The sequence below is a fragment of the Pan troglodytes genome, chromosome 1, assembly GCF_028858775.2.
Source record: "Pan troglodytes isolate AG18354 chromosome 1, NHGRI_mPanTro3-v2.0_pri, whole genome shotgun sequence".
NCBI lineage: Eukaryota > Metazoa > Chordata > Mammalia > Primates > Hominidae > Pan > Pan troglodytes.
Window position 1 is genome coordinate 185,360,908 of NC_072398.2, and position 23,398 is coordinate 185,384,305.

The 23,398-nt window shown below is 42.9% G+C and overlaps 1 protein-coding gene across 7 annotated transcripts in view; it reads right to left on the bottom strand.

The window, feature by feature from the left end:
* The window catches only part of NASP (nuclear autoantigenic sperm protein), a 34,675-nt gene extending 11,587 nt beyond the window's left edge, over nucleotides 1-23,088 (bottom strand). For 2 of the 7 annotated variants that reach the window (XM_001158040.6, XM_001158313.7), the window contains exons 1-5: nucleotides 22,330-23,088; nucleotides 15,345-15,392; nucleotides 4,278-4,388; nucleotides 1,612-1,692; nucleotides 36-145 (exon numbers count right to left, since the gene is read on the bottom strand). In XM_001158040.6, coding sequence (XP_001158040.1) covers nucleotides 36-145; nucleotides 1,612-1,692; nucleotides 4,278-4,388; nucleotides 15,345-15,392; nucleotides 22,330-22,388 — 409 coding nt within the window. In that variant the 5' untranslated portion in view covers nucleotides 22,389-23,088. Of the gene's footprint in view, nucleotides 1-35; nucleotides 146-1,611; nucleotides 1,693-4,277; nucleotides 4,389-6,181; nucleotides 6,255-11,825; nucleotides 11,901-15,344; nucleotides 15,393-22,329 lie in introns of those variants that run through there. The other 5 variants (XM_009456598.5, XM_009456573.5, XM_063802433.1 and 2 more) reach the window with 5 other exon arrangements.
* Between the last annotated feature and the right edge of the window lie 310 nt (nucleotides 23,089-23,398).

Consider the following 23,398-nt stretch of genomic DNA (forward strand, 5'->3'; position numbering starts at 1 on the left):
CGCATCTCTTGAATGTCACATGCAACTCCACATACCATCTATGTTATCATTATTTTCTACCAGAGATTCATCTTCTGTTTTTTCTCCTTCTTCCTCTTCCACATGCACACCTTCCAAGGCGTTTCCCAACACACCATTCTCCATTCTAGGAGAACAAAAGAAAGCACCAAAGGTTTGATGGCTAGAACCTAGCAATTTTTTCTAAGACAGAAAATACAGTCCTATATTATAAAAGCAAGAAGTGTAAGCCAAGCGCAGGCAATACAAAACTATGTATATTCAAGGAAGCAATGATCAAAACTTTAGTAATATAAATTAAGACTGCAAGAGCACTGAAGGAAATAAGCATATTCCTCCAGCCAGCCGCCTGAAAAGCATGTCTCTTGTCAAAAGAACAAGACCTATATGCATTCCATTTGTAATAGGACCATACTATTTCCCAAACTTTGTATCCACCCCATTTCTCTAAATAGCCAAAAATACTCTAGCAAGATTTTCACGGCAAATCATGAGAAAGTTCTGTATGATTACGAGATTAAAAACTTACCAGAGACCAGGCACGGTAGCTCACGCCTATAATCCCATCACTTTGGGAGGCGGAGGCAGGCAGATCACCTGAGGTCAGGAGTTCAACACCAGCCTGACCAACATGGAGAAACCCCGTCTCTACTAAAAATACAAAATTAGCTGGACATGGTGGCGCATACTTGTAATCCCAACTACTCAGGAAGCTAAGGCAGGAGAATCGCTCAAACCTGGGAGGCAGAGGTTGCGGTGAGCGGAGATCGCACCATTGCACTCCAGCCTGGGTGACAGGAGTGAAACGCCGTCTTAAAAAAAAAAAAAACTTATCAGAACTGGGCCAGGCGCAGTGACTCACGCCTGTAATCCCAGCACTTTGGGAGGCCGAGGTGGGTGGATCACCTGAGGTCAGGAGTTCGAGACCAGCCTGGCCAACATGGTGAAACCCTGTCTCTACTAAAAATAAAAAATTAGCCGGGCGTGGTGACACGCGCCTGTAGTCCCAGCTACTCAGGAGGCTGGGGCAGAAGAATCACTTGAACGCGGAAGATGAAGGATGCAGTGAGTCGAGATCGCGCCACTGCATTCCAGCCTGGGTGACAGACTGAGACTCCATCTCAAAAAACAAAAAAACCTTACCAGAACTGAGATTAAATAGATGACATCATTTGCTAGTTTGTATACCCTAAACAGAACTTATTCTGATTAATAAATTCTGATAGAACATAGCCAAGAACTTTTCAATAGTAAAAGTCTTTTTTACTGGACAGTCTCACCTGCTAATTCTTTCCAGTTGTCCTCTATTCAGTCCTTGTTTTGAGCTAGCTCACAGTGCTTTTAAAGATTCTCTCTCTACACTGAACTTTGGATCATTCACTATTGGAAAGATCTTTGCTTCTACTGACTCCAAAAGTCAAAACTTAAATATAACTACTAATTGTATCAAGTGCCATTCACAACTTCCATCACTACTTCAAGCTCCTTCAAAACTCTCTAGGTAGAACCAATCTTGCTTAGCTCCTGTGAAATCTCAAAGCTAGTAAACAATCTTAACAAGGAAACTTCAGTTTTTAAATACAACATCCATACCTTGCCAACTCCAGAAGTGATTTCCCATAGAAAAAGAAGGCTTCTCCACACTCATTAGCTGTCTCTCCATACTTCTTACCTCTACAAAGAGAATAAACATCTAAAATCTGAATTACCATCTAATCTAAAACATTTAGTTCTAGTTCTTCAGTTATAAATTGATATTTCTCCAGTAACATACTCATAGAAAACCAATACCCCTCTTGCTTTCAAGGTCAAAGTGACATTAAACAATGCATGAAAATTTTGTATGCTCTTTATCAATATATAATATATATACACATCCTAAGTGACATAAATGTGCTACAATTAGTAATACATAATGTAGGGCCAAACAGCCCTAAGGTATTAATAGGTATTCCTCCTGCTAAAAGATGGATGTCAGTATGGATCAGAATAGTTAAAGGACCTTTGGCTGGGACCTAGAGGATGACTAAGGCCCACGGAAAGGCATGATGTAAAGCGCAGAATATCTGGAGTTCTTCTAACTGGATTCAAATCCTACCTTTAACCCATAACTAGCTGTGAGACCTTAGACAAATTATTCTCACAGTGCCTTAGTTTTCTCATCTGTAAAATGGGAATGTTAATAACTGTTTGTTCAAAGAGCTATTGCAAGAACTAAATGAGTTAATGTATGTAAAAGCACTGAAAACAATGTTTAGACAACAAATAGCACTGTGTATTAAGTCTTAGCTATTAATATCTAGACAGAAGGAAGAAGGACAAAAATTACGTAAGTATAATGAACAAAAGGAGAAAGTACTTCTCTATGTAAGGTAAGAAGACTGGCTTTCATGGAGTAAAATACTGGCAGAATTCATGCAAAGTCAGGCCAACTAATGGCCTAAGAGTCTATTGAGAGTAACTAGAGAATCTAAGCAGTAAATTGTGATGGAGGTCATGTTTAAGGGTAGTCTACTAGATTAGAATAAGACATCTCAAATTTTCCTCCTAAATACCCTTAATGGCAGGAAAGTGGGAATACTGACCTCTCCAGTAATCTGGGAAAAATAACCTAAGAGAAAGTATTTATGTGTGCTTAAAAACTTAGGTAACATTTTATGTTGTAAGACAACCATGCATTTTTAAATAAAAATACCTAAATACAGCTGGGCACGGTGGCTCACGCCTGTAATCCCAGAACTTTGGGAGGCCGAGGTGGGTGAATCACCTGAGGTCGGGCGTTCGAGACCAGCCTGACCAACATGGAGAAACCCCATCTCTACTAAAAATACAAAATTAGGCAGGCGTGGTGATGCATGCCTGTAATCCCAGCTACTTTGGGAGGCAGAGGCAGGAGAATCACTTGAACCAGGGAGGCGGGGGTTGCAGTGAGCTGACATCGCGCCATCGCACTCCAGCCAGGGCAACAAGAGCGAAACTCCATCTCAAAAAAAAAAAAAAAAAAAAAAAAAAAAAAAAATCTCTAAATACTACCAGATAAAATTTAGTCTCTCAGAGCCCCAATTCATTAAGGTCAAGCAGAGAGGAACAAAGAGGACAGGAATCAGACAAAAGATTTTTGCAGATATCCAGGAGTAAGATTCTGTTCTGGATGTTGGCAGAGGCGGTAGGGGTTTAGGAAAAGAATGGATTGATATTAAGCGTCAAACCTGAAACCCACAAACGCTTTGTTATAACCATTTCTTTTATAAGGAAGATTTAACTTAACTATATGTAATGTAATCAACTGTATGTAATGTATGCAATGATTGACCTTCAAGTTCAATTGCAATTGCTAATATTGTATTTGAGGAAACTCAAACCTCGCCATAGACCAAAAGCCTGTTGCTTGACGATTTAACTTGCTTTTTTTTCTCTCAGATAATGGAGGTACATTAAAGTCTTTGGGGAAAATAAATGATCTTTAAGGCACTAAAGCTAACCTTTTCCTCCAGGATATAGGTCTATATGGCTACCTGGTGGTAGCTACCAACTTCTAAGCAAATCCAACAACAGTGCTAAGAATGTATGAAAAATGTGCTAAAAATGTATGAAAAAATGCTGTGCTAATAATAGCACTATCAATCATGACTTGCTTGGACCTAAAGAGTTTCCATAGACACAGAACTTCTAGTGTTAAAACTCGGAAAGTCAGGCTGGGGCTCAGTGGCTCACGCCTGTAATCCCTTTGCAAAGCACTCTGGGAGGCCAAGGTGGACGAATCGCTTAAGCCCAAGAGTTCGAGACCAGCCTGGGCAATGTGGGGAAACCCCATCTCTACCAAAAGAAATACAAAAATTAGCTGGGCATGGTGGCACACACCTATGGTCCCAGCTACTGGGGAGCCTGGGAGGTTGAGGCTGCAGTGAGCATGAGATTGTGCCACTGCACTCCAGCCTGGGTGACAGAGACCCTGTCTCAACAAAAAAAAGCGGGGGTGGAGAGATGGGGAGAGAGGTCCTAGATAAACCAGGACAAGGTGTGGTCACCCAAATTAGTAGTGACTGGAATACAAATTACATACTCAGGAAAATGAAAGGGTGAAACTGCTTGGTGATATTTAAGTTTTACACTTATAGTTACTGGTACAAACCACATGAAAAATAATCAAATGTTTTAAAACTCTTGCTCTTCATGCTTTTTCCCCATAAAATAATTTTTGATAACTCAAGGTTTATTAGAACATAATATTACATCATAGCAAAATATACAATACTTACAAAAGACTAGCTGCTTCCTGGAATGCATTGACAGCTGCTGGAATATCCCCCATCACCAGATGTTTCTGTCCTAAACCCAATAGTTTCTTAGCTTCACTATCCACATCCAGACTGCAAAAAAAAGATTTTTTCTAGTGTCAAGTACTGTTTAAATCAGTATTTTTTGAATACCTGCTACATTTGAGCAATAGTTTAATTTTTTAAAACTTTTGGACTACTCTGGCAAGGCCTGGCTAACACACTTATTTACCATCACAAAATCAAAAGAAATCTTAAAGGCAACATTCCCAGAAGCCTGACTAGAGTATTTTCTCAGTCGGGTGCGGTGACTCATGCCTGTAATCCCAGCACTTTGGGAGGCCGAGGCGGGCAGACCACGAGGTCAGGAGATCGAGACCATCCTGGCTAACATGGTGAAACCCCGTCTCTACTAAAAATACAAAAAATTAGCCGGGCATGGTGGCGGGTGCCTGTAGTCCCAGCTACGGGAGGCTGAGGCAGTAGAATGGCGTGAACCCAGGAGGCGGAGCTTGCAGTGAGCTGAGATGCGCCACTGCACTCCAGCCTGGGCAACAAAGCGAGACTCCACCTCAAAAAAAAAAAAAAAAAAAAAAAATTCTCTTAACGGCTCATCTAATCACAAAGCCTGTATTGTATATTACTATAAATATTTCCTAATTAATCCACAAATAAAAAAGGTATCATAAAAGAACCATAAATTCATACAAATTGCACTAGCTAAAAGAAATATTAAAATTAAGAAGCATTTAGGTAAACAGGGCAAGAGGCAGTGATTTCAAGATTAAGACAATGTAGTATTGGCATAAAGAAAACCAAATGGATCAAATAGAACACAGAGTACAAAAACAGATCCATGCATATATGACTGACTGAAATTTTGAAAAAGGTACCAAGGCAATGCAATGAGGAATGGATAATCTAACAAATGGTGCTGGAGTAATTATAAATCCACATGCAATAAAGTGAACCTCAACTGTTATCTCATATCTCATACAAAAATTAATCTGCAATGGATCATAGGCTTCCTAAATATAAGATTTAAACCATAAAGTTTCTACAAGAAAATACAGGATAAAATCTTAGTGACTTTGGCTTTGGCAAAGACTTCTTGAATATGAAACAAAAAGCACAAACTATTAACAAGAGGAAAAAAAAACAATAAACTAGACACACCACTAAAATGAAAAACTTGGTTTTGAAAGACACTGTTATAAAAACAAAAAAAGCAGGCCAAACTGGGAGAAAATATATGCAAAACTTCTGATAAAGGACTTGAATATATAAAGAACTCTTAGAACGTAGTAATAAAAAACAATCCAATAAAAAGGGGGCGAAAGATTTTAACAAACATGTCATCAAAGATACACAGATGGCAAATAAGCACATGAAAAGATGCCAACATTATTGCTCACTCAAAAAAATACAAACTAAACCCACAATAAGATACTGCTATATTCACTATAATAGCTAAAATTTTAAAAGACTGACCACATATCAAATGATGGTGAGGATGTAGGGCAACTAGAACTGTCAAACACTGCTGGTAAGAATGTAATGGTAGAATCACTTTAGAAAACAGTTTGGACGTTTCTTAAAGTTAGACATATACCTACCATATGATCTAGCCATTCTACTCCTAGGTATGAACCCAAAAAATGGAAATGAATGCCCATACAAAGACTTGTACACAAATATTCACAGCAGCTTTATTTGTAAGCCAAAAACTGGAAACCCAAATGGATAAACAAATTGTGATATATCTACATCATAAAATGTCATTCACTAACAAAAAGAATGAACTATTAATACAGGTGGTAACATGGATGAATCTCAAAATAATTATGCTGAATCAAAGAAACTATACAAAAAGAAACAGTACTTACTGTATGATTCTATTTAGATAATATTCTACAAAATGCAACCCATCTTCAGTGACAGAAAGCAGATTAATGGTTGCTGGGGAGGGAATGAAGTACAAAGGCACATGAGGAAACTTTGAGGTGATGAAAATGCTCATTATCTTGATTGTGATAATGGTTTACAGGTGTATACATATGTAGAAACTCATAATTGTTACTTTAAAGTTATGTGCAGTTTCCTGTATGTCACTTAGACTTTCATTTAATGTTTCTTATAGCTTTAAGAAAAACCTGGGTCAAAAGAGCAAGAGTCAGTGACATTTTAAGTTCCATTAATGAAAACCAAATTATTTGGAAGGATAATCCCTCTTCTTAATTCAATCAACAATACTTGGGTACCTGATATTGCTGGGCACAATTCCAGACACTGTGATTATAACAAGAATGAGCTAAGACCACATGGACAATGTTAAATTGAAGCAGAGAACTTAAGAAGGCAAGCCAAAAAAAAAAAAAAAAAAATACAGAGGAAAAGCACTCTAGGACAGAGGCAATAGTAAGTTCAAAGCTCTAAAAGAAGCTTGCTTAAAATATTTGAGAAACAGAAAACTCTTCTGGCTAGAGTAAGCTGGGGAAGAATGATGGGAAATAAAGGTGAGGAAGAGGGAGAGAGCAGCATCACATTAGTATAGACTTTAAGATAGAACAAGAACAGAACTGGGGAGAAAACCAGTTGGAAAGAAAGTCTGGCCGGGCGGCAGTGGCTCATGCCTGTAATCCCAGCACTTTGGGAGGCTGAGGGGGGCAGATCACAAGGTCAGGAGTTCGAAACCAGCGTGGCCAAGATGGTGAAACCCCCCTCTCTACTGAAAATACAAAAGTTAGCCGGGTGTGGTGGTGTGTGCCTGTAGTCCCAGCTACTCGGGAGACTGAGGCAGAAGAACTGCTTGAACCAGGGAGGCAGAGGTTGCAGTGAGCCGAGATTGTGCCACTGCACTCCAGCCTGGGTGACAGAGCGAGACTCCATCTCAAAAAAAGAAAAGAAAAGAGAAGAAAAGAAAAAGTCTAAGGCTGAGCATGGTGGCTCATGCCTGTAATCCCAGCACTTTGGGAGGCCAAGGTGGGAGGATCACTTGAGCCCAGGAGTTAGAGACTAGCATCTCTATAGGAAAATACAAAAATTAGCTGACATCACGGTATGCACCTGTAGTCCCCGTTACTCGCAAGGCTAAGGCAGGAAGACTGTTTGAGCCCAGGAATTCAAGGCTGCAGTGAACTAGGATCACACTGCTGCACTCCAGCGTGGGCAACAGAGCAAGACCCTATGTCCAAACAAACAAACAAACAAAAACACTCTTTCTCTATTTAAAAAAAAGGAAAGAAACCATAAAAATCTAGACAGGAACCTGAGGAGTATTAGAGAGGGTTAGATTCTGAATATACTTATTTTAAAATTTGCTAATGGACTAGATATATAATTTATTGAATGAAAGAGATGAAGCAAATGTTTTTTTGGCCTGGGCAACTGGTATTAAGTGTTAATAATGGACTATGTAGAAATTTTATCTACATTTAAATCCTAGGATCTACACCTCATAAAGTTATTGAATTATTACCCCCACTTTACAGATGGAAAACTGAATATTAATGGCAGCGATTCAAATCTACACAATCTAGATGAAAAATTCTAGAACATTGCCACTGACTGATTAAAAAGTCAACTGAAGGAAAAGCCAGTGAGAAACAAGGCAATCAATTACTGTACAGTATTTAGCTTTGGATATGTTAATTCTGAGATCCCTATTAGACCTCCAAGATATTAAAAGGGAGAAATTTGGGAGAGATATGGGGACTGGAGATACAAATGGGAGAGTCAGTTACTTAAAGCCACTGGACTTAACAGAGGAGAATACACAGGGAGTGGCTACTAATAAAGACGTTGTAGGACTGACTGAGCCCTGGGAGCCTTCCAACATTTAGAGGTAGGGACGACGAGGAAGAATGGGGGTTGAGGGGAATAGCCAGTGAAGGAAAAGAGACAAGAAAATAGTATGAAGAAAAGTAATGGGTCCAGGCGCAGTGACTGGCCAACATGGCGAAACCCCGTCTCGACTAAAAATACAAAATTAGCCGGGCATGGTGGTGCACACCTGTAATCCCAGCTGTTTGGGGGGCTGAGGCAGGAGAATTGCTTAAACCTGGGAGAAGGAGGCTGCAGTGAGCCAAGATCGTGCCATTGCACTCAAGCCTGGGTGACAGAGCAAGACTCCATCTCAAAAAAAAAAAAAAAAAAAAAAGTAACAGGAGTAATGGATTGGGTCAAATGTTACTGACAAGATTAACTCAGAGAGCTGAGAAATGACTACTAGAGTAAGGAATATGGATGGTATTAAAGACCATAAACAAGACTATTTTAGTAGAATGGTAGAGAAAAACTTGATTGAAGCAGCTTCAATTAAGAACAAAAGTAGTAGCAGATAAACAGAGTGGACACCTTTCACATTTTCCTGTCAAAGAAACTGATGTGAGGTAATAGATGAAGGGAAGTATGAGGGGGTCAACAAATGGTTAAATCTGATGATACCTAGTGGGCTGATATAAGTAATCTCATAGGAAACAAGAAGAGTATTGTTGCATAAAGAACTAAAGGAGTTCTATTATTAAGTAAATGATGAGTGGGATCTTGTGAACAAACGGAGATGTTGGTGTTATGTAAGAGCAAAGAAACTATGATGTCAGGATCCTTTACACTGTTACGTTACTGAAGCCCCCCACAAAAGCCTCTGTGTATCCAAGTTATATCTGTCAGTATTTGCCATACTGAAATTAAAACTAAAATAATTTTAAATAGTTTAAAATGTTACATGTTAATAACATGACTTTCTTTGAAAAATAACTCTTCAAAACAAAAATTTGATAAGAATAGTGGCACTGTTTTACATTTTTACAAATCTCCTAAATGTCTGTTAGTAGAAGAGAACAGGATTTTCATATTCACTACTCTACCATGTTTTCTTTTCATTAAAGTACAGGAATATCTGACTTGATACAGATATGTAGTTGGAAACAGAATATTTAAATAGTCCTTTCAGATAACTGGATATTCTTCTGTTACCACACCCAAACCCAACAAGTGGTCATTTGTCTTAAAAAAAAAAAAAAAAAAAAAAAAAAGTCTTGCTCTGTCGCCCAGGCTAGAGTGCAGTGGCATGATCTCAGCTCACTGCAACCTCCACCTCCTGGGTTGAAGCCATTCTTGTGCCTCAGCCTCCCCAGTAGCTGGGATTAAAAGCGGGCACCACCACACCCAGCTAATTTTTGTATTTTTAGTAGAGACGGTTTCACCATGTTGGCCAGGATGGTCTCAAACTCCTGACCTCAAGTGATCCGCTGCCTTGGCCTCCCAAAGTGCTGGGATTACAGGCGTGAGCCACCATGCCCAGCCAACAAGTGGTAATTTCTTTTTTCTTTTCTTTTTTTTTGTTTTTTTTTTTGTTTGTTTTGAGACAGCGTCTCACTCTATTGCCCAGGCTGGAGTGCAGTAGTGCGATCTCAGCTCACTGCAACCTCTGCCTCCCAGGTTCAAGCGATTCTCCTGCCTCAGCCACTTTGAGTAGCAGGGATTACAGGGACATGACACCATGCCCCGCTAATTTTTGTATTTTTACTAGAGACAGGGTTTTACCATGTTTGCCAAACTGGTCTCGAACTCCTGATCCTCTCGCCTCAGCCTCCCAAAGTACTGGGATGCAGGTGTGAGCCACAGCACTTGACCAACAAGTGGTAATTTCTTAAAGGTTAGTTGTACTGTATAATCTGAAAACACTGATGAACTTCTCATACTGGTACATTAAAAACCAGTCTATCTTGTATTCTAGATCTTCTACTTATGAACGATTACATAAACCCAACGTCACACCAGCAGTACTCACAATAAAAAGCAAGGAAATTCTGACACACCACAACATGGATGAACGTTAAGAACACTATGCTAAGTGAAATAAGCCAGTCACAAAAAGGTAAATATTCTCTTATTCCATTTATACGAGGTACCTAAAGTAGCCAAATTCAGAGACAGAAAGCAGAATGGTGGTTGCCAGGGGCTAGGGGAGACAGAAAGAGGGAGTTGTTTACTGGGTAATAGTTTCAGATTTGCAAGATAAGATTGGGTATACGACAATGTGAATTTACTTAACACTACTGACTTACACACTTAAAAAGATGGAAAATTTTATATTATGTGTGTTTTACCACAACTTAAAAATCAATTTCATCAGAACAGTCAAAGTATTAGGATACTGTCAGTCTCACAACAGCAGTTGATATATAACTTATCCAAAATTTTTATTTTTCATGTGAAAGCTCACATTCTATCACTAGCACCCAATACTGTCAGTTATCTCCCTTAAAGTGACAGGCTCACTGTATTCATTTTGGAGAAAACATCTGCTAAGTATCAAGTCTAAATAAAAGTTTGTCTGTTGGTCATTCTTTCAAAAATAAAACTTTCGAATAAAACATTCTTTCGAATAAAAGCCAGTAAAGTTACATGAAAACAGTAGCTCAATCAACTCTTAATCACACAAGGGCTTTTCATAAAGAAAACCATTGTACCCACTTTTGATATGCTGAAGCGCTCCATCCATAATTCCTATTTTGCCAGGTTACCTTAAAACCATGTAGTCAAGGACTGAGAATTAATAAACTTCAGTTTGTAATGCTTCATCATGGACATTTTCTAAGTGAAGGTGATAGTGAAGAACACAAGAATTGCTAGTACTCTTTGTTGCCACTGCCTTGATTTATGTTAAGGTAACAGCAGGTTTATCCACCATTACTTTTGCACGATCACTGCCAGTGGTCAAAAAGGCAGTCTTGTTATTACAAAAAGTTTTGATCTTACATTATCCCTGAAAGAGTACTGGAGACCCCAAAGGTATACAAGAAAAAAACTTTGAGAACTGCTGAATAAGAGCATGAACAGGCATTCAAAAGGAGAGAATATATGGGCACAGATTTATGGCACAGTGTTAAGAAATTTCTCTTCATATTGTTTATTCAGTGAACAAACAAAAATCCAGAACCAAATATAAAACAAAGGAAAATCATCAGGTAAAAGCAAGATGACGGGTATGGTGTTGAATGTTTAAGAATATATAAAGAAAAAGTTGATCAGCTGGGTGCAGTGGCTCATGCCTGTAATTCCAACAACTCAGGAGGCTGAGGAGGGAGCATCATAGGGAGGCCAGGAGTTCAAGACCTGCCTGAGCAACATAATAAGACCCTGTCTCTAAAACACACACACACACACAAAACTTAGTCTGGCAGGCTGAGGCAGGAGTATCTCTTGGCCCAGGAGTTTGAGGCTGCACCAAGCCAGGATCAGGACCCACTGTACTCCAGCCTGAGTGGCTGAGCAATACCCTGACTCAAAGGGGGAAAAAAAAGAAGGAAAGATTAAGCAGTTCCGCAGAATGGGAAAACAACTTGACCGGAGAAATGCGGTATAACTGCCAATCAAAACTAAAAACCCACTTCAGGTCAGAGGTTATAAATTTAAGGTGAGACTAATAATGTGTTTTCCAACCATCCTTCATGTTTCTCTCAGAATCAGAATATTCTGGTCCTCTAAAAATCAAATGCTTATGCCAAGCATAGTGGCTCACACCTGTAATCCCAGCACTTCAGGTGGCTGAGGTGAGAAGATGGCTTGAGCCCCAGCCTGGGCAACGTGACGAAACCTCATCTCTAAAAACAAAATACAAAAATTAGCCAGGCATAGTGGCACACATCTGTGATCCTAGCTACCCAGGAGTCTAAGGCAGGAGGATCACCTGAGCCCAGGGAAGGTCAAGGCTGCAGTGAGCCACGATCGCTCCACTGTACTCCAACCTGGGCAATGGAGTTTAATACTGATGATTACATATCAAGCACTGTGTTTCGGGTAGCCTAGCTACATTTAGTCAGTCCAGAAACTTAAATACTATGGTACATCCTATGAATAACCCCCTTGAAAGTATTGTGTTTAGGATCAACCCTAAACAGTATTCAGTATTCATACCACCCAAATACCAGATTAACTCACAAGATATTTTGTTTTTTGTTTTGTTTTGTTTTTGAGAGTTTCGCTCGTCACCCAGGATGGTGTGCAGTAGCGTGATCTTGGCTGACTGCAACTTCCACCTCCCGGGTTCAAGTGATTCTTCTGCCTCAGCCTCCGAAGTAGCTGGAATTACAGGCGCTAGCCACCACGACCGGCTAATTTTTGTATCTTTTTTAGTAGAGACGGGGTTTCACCATGTTGGCCAGGCTGATCTTGAACTCCTGACCTCAGGTGATTCACCCACCTCAGCCTCCCAAAGTGCTGGGATTACAGGCGTGAGCCACCGCACCTAGCCCTATTTTTTTTCTTTTTTCTTTTTTTTTTTTTTTTGGAGACAGGGTCTCACTCTGTCACCCAGACTAGAGTGCAGTGGCAGGATCATAGCTCACCACCACCTCAACTTCCTGGGCTTCCGCAATCCTCCTACCTCAGCCTCCCCAGTATCTGGGACCACACGCAAGTGCCACAACGAACAGTTAATTAAAAAAAAAATTTTTTTTGTACAGATGGCGTCTTGCTATGTTGCCCAGGCTGGTCTCGAACTCCTGGGGTCATGTGATCCTCTCAGAGATGGAGGTCTTGCTTCGCCTCCCAAAGTGTTGGGATTACTGGTGTAAGCTACCACACCCAGCCAAGCAGTATTTCATAAGACTTATTTTAACCCTTTTCCCGTTTAAGAGAAAAAAAAAAAGTACAGCTCATTGCCAGCACTCATTTAATTTTACATAAACATGTTCTTTGAAGCTGAAGCAAATCTGACTTTCAGCATGAAAATAAAAATATAAAACTGTTCTCGGAGTTTTTTTTTTTTTTTTGGGGGGGACAGTCTCACTCTCACCCAGGCTGGAGTGCAGTGGCACAATCTTGGCTCAACGCAACCTCCACCTCCCAGGTTCAAGTGATTCTCTTGCCTCAGCCTCCCGAGTAGCTGGGATTATAGGCGCCCGCCACCACGCTCAACTAATTTTTGTATTTTTAGTAGAGAGAGGGTTTCACCATGTTGGCCAGGCTGGTCTTGAACTCCTGACCTCAAGTGATCAGCCCACTTCAGTCTCCCAAAGTGCTGGGATTACAGACATGAGCCACCTGCCTGGCCGGAGTTATTTCTAAACACAACTAATATCAGAATCGCCTATTTCATAAAAATTGGATTCATCAAATGAATCTTTGGCCAACAACCATTTGAGAATGATGTTAACATCATACATAGGAATGCTACGTTTTCTAGGATTTGACATTTACAGCAATTGAGAATTACCCTATTTTGTAAATGGAAATAACCATTACTAAAAACAGAGTGCTATAAATAGAATGATGTCTTTTTATCCAAAATCTATATATTAGAGTGATGTGAAAATAATAATAAAGGAGAGCTATTTCATGGCAGTTTTCACTGGGTAAATGCAGCAGCCCCAAGCACCACCAGCAAGTATTCTCAGGGCAAATGGGAAAAGGGTTAAATAACCAAGATGACAACAGGATTTCAAACATGAAAAACATAAAACCCTATGGACGCTTAAAAAATGTATTTGTGGCCGGGTGTGGTGGCTCATGCCTGTAATCCCAGCACTCTGGGAGGCCAAGACGGGCGGATCACCCGAGGTCAGGAGTTCGAGACCAGCCTGACCAACATGGCGAAACCCTGTCTCTACTAAAAATACAAAAATTAGCCGGGCATGGTGGTGGGTGCCTGTAATCCCAACTACTTGGGAGGCTGAGGCAGGAGAATCGCTTGAACCCGGGAGGCAGAGGTTGCAGTGAGCCAAGATCATGCCATTGCACTCCAGCCTGGGTGACAGAGTGAGACTCCATCTCAAAAAACAAACAAACAAAATATTTGTAAGATATTCTAACAGTAATAATTCTCAATCTTATCAGAAAGCTTTTCCATAACACATGAACCCAAATTTTATCTCAAGCTCAACAAATAAAATCAGCTGGGCATGGTAGATCAGGCTGGTAATCCCAACACTTAGGGAACCCAAGGCAGGGGGATTGCTTGAGCCCAGGTTGGAGACCAGCCTGGCCAACAAAGCAAGACTCCGCTTCGAAAAATATAATTCAGGTGGGCACAGTGGCTCACGCCTGTAATCCCAACACTGTGGGAGGCCAAGGCAGGCAGATCACCTGAGGTCGGGAGTTCAAGACCAACCTGGCCAACATGGTGAAACCCCATCTCTACTAAAATTAGAAAAATTAGCTGGGTGTAGTGGCACCCGCCTGTAATCCCAGCTACTTGTGAGACTGAGGCAGAATTGCTTGAACCCAGGAGGCAGATGTTGCAGTGAGCCAAGATTGCGCCACTGCACTCCAGCCTGGGTGACAAGAGTGAAACTCAGTCTAAAAAATAAATAAATAAAATAATTAGCCAGATGTGGTGGTGCATGCCTACAGTCCCAGCTACTCAGGAGGCTGAGGCAGAAGAATCCCTTTAGCCCGGGAGTTTGAGGTGGTGGTGAGCTATGATAACATCACTGTACTCCAGCTTGGGCAACAAAGCAAGACCCTGTCTCTAAAAAATGAAACAAGAAATCTCTAGGGATGTAACCTAGCATCTACCTTTTGGGTAAGCTTTTTAGTTAATTATTATGCCCACCTCTTGATTAAGAAACATAGTCACTGCGAGTGTAGATCTGAGATAAAGAAAAACAAAAAACCATAGCCGTATCAAGATGGAAACGTTACAGGGGGAGGAGGTGAGACGGGCCTGGTAGTTCACACCTATAATCCTACACTTTGAAAGGCTTAGGCAGGGAGGAATGCTTGAGGCTAGGAGTTTGAGACCAGCCTTGGCAACATAGCAAGACCCCATCTCTCCAAAAAATTTAAAAATGAGCCAAGTGTAGTGGCATGTGCCTATAGTCCTAGCTACTCAGGAGGTTGAAGTGGGAAGATTGCTTGAGCCCAGGAGTTCAAGGTTGTAGTGAGCCCTGATTGCACACTGCACTTCGGCCTGAGCAACAAAGCGACACCTTGCCTCTATCAAAAATAAATTAATTAAAAAATAAAAATAACTTTAAAGTTATATTGCTCTTAGTTTATGTTCCTGATACGAATCTAACTGTACCATGTAAATAATCTTACCTCTCCACTTTATCTGCAGATGTAGAAGGAGCAGGAACATCTTCAATTCTGTAATAAAAAATTAAAGGGGAAAAAATGTAAAACTGGAGGCAATTATTAAGCCTGAAAATAAATTCAGAAAAATATAAAGGAATAAAAGAGCTGTCATTTATTAAATACTCAAGTATTATTTACTTACTTACATTATCAAATTTAATTCATTTAATTCTTACTCACTCAAATATCCAGGGCTGAAAATAAGTGGCAACTTCACAGCTATAACCACAGGGATGAGGAACAACTTTAAGGGCAGTGCTTTCAGCTACAGGTTGTAAGCTATCTGGGCCATTTGCCTAGAATCTTGAAATGGTCTTGGATCCTTATCTACAAACTCCGTCACAGCCAGTCATGTATATCGAATAGTTTTATTAAGAGGTCATTCTGACCAAATGGTCTAGCACAGAGCCTCTCAAACTACCTGTGGTTAAGGGACTAGGTCTTTTATTTCCAGTCTATAACACACAGGTTTTTTAAAATACAATGTCAGGGAGATATCACAGCGAGACTCCGTCTCAAAAAAAAAAAAAAAAAAGTTACACTATGACTGCAATATAAGACTCTGAATTGAATACCATTAAAAGCAAGGAACCAGTAAAAACACTATTAAGTATCATTGTAAAGCATTTATCAGTGATAAATTTCTTTTTTTTTTTTTTTTTTTTTTTTTTGAGACAGAGTCTTGCTCTGTCGCCCAGGCTGGAGTGCCCTGGCACGATCTCCCGCTCACTGCAAGCTCCGCTTCCCGGGTTCACGCCACTCTCCTGCCTCAGCCTGGGCCTGGTGCCAGGCCGGTGCCTGTGCACCGGCCACCACGCCCAGCTAATTTTTTTGTATTTTTAGTAGAGACAGGGTTTCACCGTGTTAGCCAGGATGGTCTCAATCTCCTGACCTCGTGATCCACCTGCCTCGGCCTCCCAAAGTGCTGGGAATACAGGTGTGAGCCACTGCGCCCGGCCGATAAATTTATTTCTATTCTTGCTTAGCACAAGCCTAGACAAATAGAAAAGAGGGTGAACTAAGGCAGTACTTGTACAGTTGGAAAAAAAGATGAATTAAAGCAGTGTTTCTCAAATTTTAGTCTGTATGCAAACCATTTGGAGGAACGGTTAAAACAGTTTGAGCTCCACCCCCTACAGTTTCTGAGTCAGAAGGTTTGAGGTAAGGTTCAAGAATCTGCATTTCTAACAACTGCCCAGGTGACACACTGCTGGTTTCTAGAACCATGCTCTGAGGACTACTGGATCAGAATAAAAATTATAAACGGATGTTCATGTCCTATCTGGGCAATAGATATGTCTGATTCAGTTTTGTTTTGTTTTTGAGACAGTCTTTCTCTGTTGCCCAGGCTGGAGTGCAGTGGTATCATCTCAGCTCCCTGCAACCTCTGCCTTCTGGGTTCAAGCAATTCTCCTGCCTCAGCCTCCCAAGTAGCTGGGATTACAGGCGCCCACCACCACACCTGGCTAATTTTTCTGTTTTTTTACCAGAGATGGGGTTTCACCATGTTAGCCAGTCTGGTCTCGAGCTCCTGACCTCAAGTGATCCTTCCGCCTGGGCCTCCCAAAGTGCTGAGATTACAGGTGTGAGCCACTGCGCCCAGCCTGATCCAGTTATTTTTTAAAATGTTAATTCTAATAGTCACTACATTTACAACTATGAAGCTATGGCTTCATAGTTTTATGACGTTCATTATGAACTTTTAGAATGAGCATGAATCCAGAGAAGTACTAGAGGAAATGATAGGGAAATTACTTGGTAATTTGTTTGGAGAAGGCCGTTTTAAACCCAGAAACCAGACTGGGTGCAGTGGCTCTCTCCTGTAATCCCAACACTTTGTGAGGCCGAGGTAGGTGGACTGCTTGAGCTCAGGGGTTCAAAAACCAACCTGGGCAACATAGCGAGACCTATCTCTACCAAAAATAAAATTAGATGGGCATGGTGGTACATGCCTGTAGTCCCAGCTACTCCAGAGACTGATATGGGAAGATTGCTTGAGCCCAGGAGATAGAGGCTGCAGTGAGCTATGATCATACCACTATACTCTAGCCTGGGTGAGAGAGTAAGACCTTGTTTCAAATAAATAAACAAACAAACCAGAAACCATAGGATATTGATAGATTCTACTCCATCTAATTCATTTCACAAAAGGTTAACTTAGCAAATATACATAGAATCTTAGTCAACAGGATAAAAAAGCCCAATGGGAATAGATTAATGGATTTAATATAAACATTCACAAACAAACAAACAAACAAACAAACACTTGACCACCTGCTACTGCTCATTCTTTTGTTTTTGAGATGGAGTCTCGCACTGTTGCCCAGGCTGGAGTGCAGTGGCGCGATCTCGGCTCACTGCAAGCTCCGCCTCCCGGGTTCATTCTCCTGCCTCAGCCTCTCAAGTAGCTGGGACTACATTTTTTTTTGTATTTTTAGTAGAGATGGGGTTTCACCGTGTTAGCCAGGATGGTCTCGATCTCCTGACCTCGTGATCTGCCCACCTCGGCCTCCCAAAGTGCTGGATTACAGGTGTGAGCCACCGCGCCCGGCCGCTCATTCTTAAGAGAAACAAAAAAACTATACTTAGAAAGTATGTTTTACCCATCGAATAGTCAAAGATAGGGTTAAGGAGAAATTGTACTCCCATACATTGCTAACAGAAATTCAAGGCTAGGCTCACAGCTATAATCCCTGCACTTTGGAAGGCAGAAGGATTGTTTGAGGCTAGGAGTTTGAGACCAGGCTAAGCAGCAAAATGAGACCCCTTCTCTAGTTCAAAAAATTAATTTTAAAAAAAGAAGTGTAGCCTGGGCACGGTGGCTAACGCCTATAATCCCAGAACTTTGGGAGGCCAAGGTGAGTGGATCACCTGAGGTCAGGAGTTCGAGACCAGCCTGGCCAACATGGTAAAACCTCATTTCTACTAAAAATACAAAAATTAGCCAGGTGTGGTGGCGGGCGCCTGTAATCCCAACTACTTGGGAGGCTGAGGCAGGAGAATTGCTTGAACCCTGGAGGTGGAGACTGCGGTGAGCCTAGATCGCGCCAGTGCACTCCAGCCTGAGCAACGGAGTTAGACTCTGAATGACTACAGTCATGCGCAACCACGCCTGGCTGATTTTTGTATTTTTAGTAGAGACGGGGTTTTGCCATGTCAGCCAGGCTGGTCTCGAACTCCTGGCTTCAAGTGATATGCCCGTGTTGGCTTCCCACAGTGTTGGGATTACCACGTGAGCCACACCACTTGGCCTTTTTTTTTTTTGAGATGGAGTCTTGCTCTGAGGCTAGAGTGCAGTGGCACAATCTCGACTCACTGCAACCTCTGCCTCCCGGTTTCAAGCGATTACAGGACCCCGCTACCCATGCTCGGCTAATTTTTGTAAACTGTAGTCTCAGCTACTTGGGAGGCTGATGCACAAGAATCGCTTGCACAGGGGAGGCAGAAGTTGCAGTAAGCCAAGATCTGGCCACTACACTCCAGCTTGGGCAAGACAACAAGACTCTTTCTCCAAAAAATTAATTAATTAATCAATTAATTATATATATATAAGAAAAAACTCAAGACAAACCTCATAGCCTAGAAATGTTGAATTAACAAAATGTATGTAATCAATGCATAAAAGATATGTAGGTACTAGTCTTCACTACCATAAAATACACACAAATTATAAAAAGTTAAAATTCATCAAAACACACAGACCATACACGGCACCATCCACAGTTGAGATATGTAAATGAACAAAGATGCAGTATTAAATCATAACTGCAGCCGGGCACGGTGGCTCACGCCGAGACCGGCTGATCACCTGAGGTCAGGAGTTCGAGATCACCCTGGCCAACATGGCAAAACCCCAAAAAATTAGCCAGGTGTGGTGGTACACACCTGCAGTCCCAGCTACTTGGGAGGCTGAGGCAAGAGAATTGCTTGAATCTGGGAGGGCGGAGGTTGCAGTGAGCAGAGATTGTGCCACTGCACTCCAGCCTGGGTGACAAAACTCCCTCTCAAAAAAAAAAAAAAAAAAAAAAAAACCAACTAAGAACTAGTTAGAAAGCTAAGAATAACAGGATTAATTTAGCATGTAGATATACATCACCTTAAACAATACTGCTTTAATGGCACGAGGGGACAAAAGCCAACCCAAGACTTTTTGCAGACGACAAAACTGTGGTCCAATATCACTACTGAAGCAATGAAGCTGCTATCAAAGCCAATTCTAAGCCAGGCGAGGTGATGCATGCCTGTAGTCCCAGCTACCCAGAAGGCTGAGATGGAAGGATTGCTTGAGACTAGGAGTTGGGAATCCAGCCTGGGCAACATAGTAAGATCCTCATCTCCTAAATTTAAAAAACCTGAACTGAGGTTTATTTCTCATTCCATTTTTTTTCTTTCTACTGGTTTGGAAGTTATATTTATTCTTTCAATGGTCATCCTCGAATTATAATGTACATTCTTACCTAAAGTCTAAATTCAAGTCATTTTCTTTATCCTACCCTTAAACATGAGGACCTTATAAACTTTACCTCTAAGTGTCCCCACTAACTTACTTAACTGAGACACACTGCTTTCATGTTCTCACACTAATTAGATGGGGAAACGAAGAATGAAAATGAAAATACTAGCCAGGCTTGGTGGCTCACGCCGGTAATCTCAGCACTTTGAGAGGCCCACGTGGGTGGATCCCTTGAGCCTAGGAGTTGGGAGACCAGCTTGGGCAACATGGCGAAAACTCGTCTTTACAAAATAAATACTAGAATCAGCTGGGCCTTGTGGTGTGCGCCTGCAGTCCCAGCTACTCCGGAGGCTGAGGCCGGACAATCACTTGAGGCCAGGAGGTAGAGGCTGCAGTGGGCCGAGATGGCATCACTGCACTCCAGCCTGGGTGACACACACACACACACACACACACACACACGGTAGGGGCTGCAGTGGGCCGAGATGGCATCACTGCACTCCAACCTGGGTGACAGAGACCCTGCCCCCCCCCCGCCCACCACACACCCAGCACATACAATTGCTCAGTTTTAGCTTTCAATTTATGCTGTGAGGAACTAAATGGTTTGCTTTCTTCTAGCCACATATACATAAACTTTCTCTATGTATAACCTGCCAGGAAACTAAATTCACTAATGACCTAACTCTGGCTAGACACAGGGGACCTGCAAGAGGTATTTGTTGCATACTTCTACCTCAAAAAACAAAAACAAAAACACCTGGCCCTGCGCCGTGCCTCACGCCTGTAACCTCAACACTTTGGGAGGCCAAGGCGGGAGGACTGCTTGAGTCCAAGAGTCTGAGACCAGCCTGGGCAACATTAAGACCTTGTATCTACAAAAAATTGGCCAGGTGTGGTGGCACACCTGTAGTCCCAAGCTACTAGGGAAGATCAGTTGTGCCCAGGAGTTCGAGGTTGCAGTGAGCCATGATCACAACACTGCACTCCAGCCTGGATGTGAGAGCCAGACCCTGGCTGCAAAAACAAAACAAAAACACACAGCTGTCAGTGAAATACTGACTGCTAGAGCTGTCTAGGAAACATTATAAAAAGCAGCTCTTTTTATAATAGCTATAGCACGACTCCCAAGCCCAATCTATACTGCTTATATCGAATCAATGGGGAAAGAGGCAGGTAATGGGAGTTTGAAATTAAAATTGTATTTCCCATGAGTTCCCAAATGATTCTCAGGGTGACTTGAGAACCACTGCTCTACAAGAACGCAGAGAGAAAAGGTGGTAAGCAGTGATATAAGTAAATCTCTAACTATAAACAAACAAAGACATAATCATGACAGAGTGTAAGCCTATAGAATATCAATTTAAAAAACTTCACAGCAACCATTCCTTTTACAGGGAAGGCAGCTAACCTCTAAAGCGCACAAGATTAGGAAAAAAAATAGAACCAGATGCCTAAAAAAATATGGCAAGATTGGGAAATCAGACCTACTGTATCGGAAACAGCACTTGTTTCCTTGAACTCGTGTAGTGTTTCCCTCCACTGTTCAAAAAACAGATTACGCCTGAGTGGCACTGTGCCGCTTTCAAAGCAATTCTATCTTGTTTCCCTCCAGTCCTTCTCCACTTCGTGCATACTACTGCCGATTCACCTAGCAACCAAACAGTGCTGGTGAGAGCTCCAGACAGCGCTTCCTGAAGACGCTTTACGTCCGGATAATGTTCCCCCCAAATAGGCAACACCTCCAAAGTCTAAAGAACGACAATCCTCCCCACCACAGGCAGGGGCTCACGGTGTCGCGGGGAGCGATAACTATCTCCTAGCACAAGACGTGAGCGAGGTGTGGGGGGGAACTAGCCTCGCCGGCCCCACCGAGATAGTCCAAAGCTCCTGCTGGAGCCGCAGCGGCCCCAAACAATGGACTTTTCCCGCCTCCTCAAGGCCCCGCCCCCTGCCCCAGAGCCGGCGAGGAAAGGGAACGCACGCGCGCAAAACCCCGCCCTCAGCAAGGCCCCGCCCACCCCGACCCCTCAGGTCCAGCCTCCTTCCTCGTGCAAGGTTTTTTTTCCCTTTTGGCGCCAAATCTCCGTTGGTTATATTCCCGGGTTATCCAGGGATTCTACCAGAGGCACACGCTGGGGACAGAAGGGGCGTGAAGGCCAACCCGCGCGCCAGGGCCCCGCCTCCCGGCCAACCGCCCCGGGCCGGGGGAGGAAGGAGAGGGGCAGGCGAAGGATACAGCCGCCGCTGCCCCCGGCAAGATGGCGGCCGCGAAAAGCGGGGCAGGGGGCGCCAGCCGACCGCCGTTACCGCTGCTGCGCGAGGCTCTCAGCAAAAGAAGGACTGCTCCAGTGACCAGGCCTTCCCGAACAGCGACAGCTGCTCTTGGGAAGGCAAGTACTCCCGCCCATCGGTCTGCCCCTTCTCCGGAGCCCCCGTCCATTAGCCCTCCCCGCGGACTGGCCAGTGCCTTAAGCTTTCCACAGTCCCGCTTACTTGTCGGCAGAAACCAGCTCCGCGGCGACGGCGGCAGTGGCTGTGGACTCCGTGGCCATCGTTCCCCTGAGGTGGCGAACCAGCGAACGGAATAGAGCCTGCGAGAAAAACAGGCAATTTGGGACGCCAGAGACTCACTCAGGGACAGAAAATGGCAGATTAGAGACCCCGCGCGGCCGGGGCCCTTTTATATACGAGGACCCTTCGCCCCGCCCATCCACTTCCGGATCCTCCCCCTCGGGTTTAAAGGGCCAGGACTCAACACCCATACTCTCCGTCCCCCGCCGGCCTACCACTATCTAGACACCTCCTGCCCTCTCCATATGGCTCCGCGGGATTGTTTCCCTCCCTAGCCCGACTTCTCCGATAAACAGCAACTTCCTGCTTCTCCAGCAAGTCGCATAAGAAGAACTGGAATCTTGACACTACAACTCCTGACAGGACGCCCCTGCGGCATCCAGAGACAGGGAAGCCAGTGCTGCTCTGCATGTTCAGGGCGAGTAGCTGAGAGTCTCCTTCCGGCCTGGATACTGAGGAAGGTGACTTAGACTTTCTCTCCGTCCTCTGAGTCGTAACGGACGGACACGCAAGGGCCGAGGACGGGTACAAGCAGCAGCGACTAGAACTGATCTGGGTGAGATCTGGGCCTCAGCAACAACTGACGCAAGAAGATTTTGTTCTAGGATTGGCTACAGCTGAAACTACCGCGCTTGATTCAAAGCTCGGGGCTTGCCGCGGGAGGCAGCTGGCTCCTCCCTCTGAACCCGCCCCCTTTGGCTGGCCCAATCCGCTGATCCCATCCTCTTAGGCCCTGCCCAGACTCCAAATCTACCAGGATTAATGCTCCCAGCGCTTTTTGTCCACTCCTGCCTATGATTTGCTGTGTGACTACTACTCGTGGGGGTACCGTGATTAGACGCTTTAAAGCTATTAGCTATCTTGTTTAATATTAACAATGCTACTAGTGAGATCAGTGTTAGTCTGTTTCTTAGAAAAATAAACCAAGGGGCCGGACGCGGTGGCTCACGCCTGTAATCCCAGCACTTTGGGAGGCCTAGGCTGGTGGATC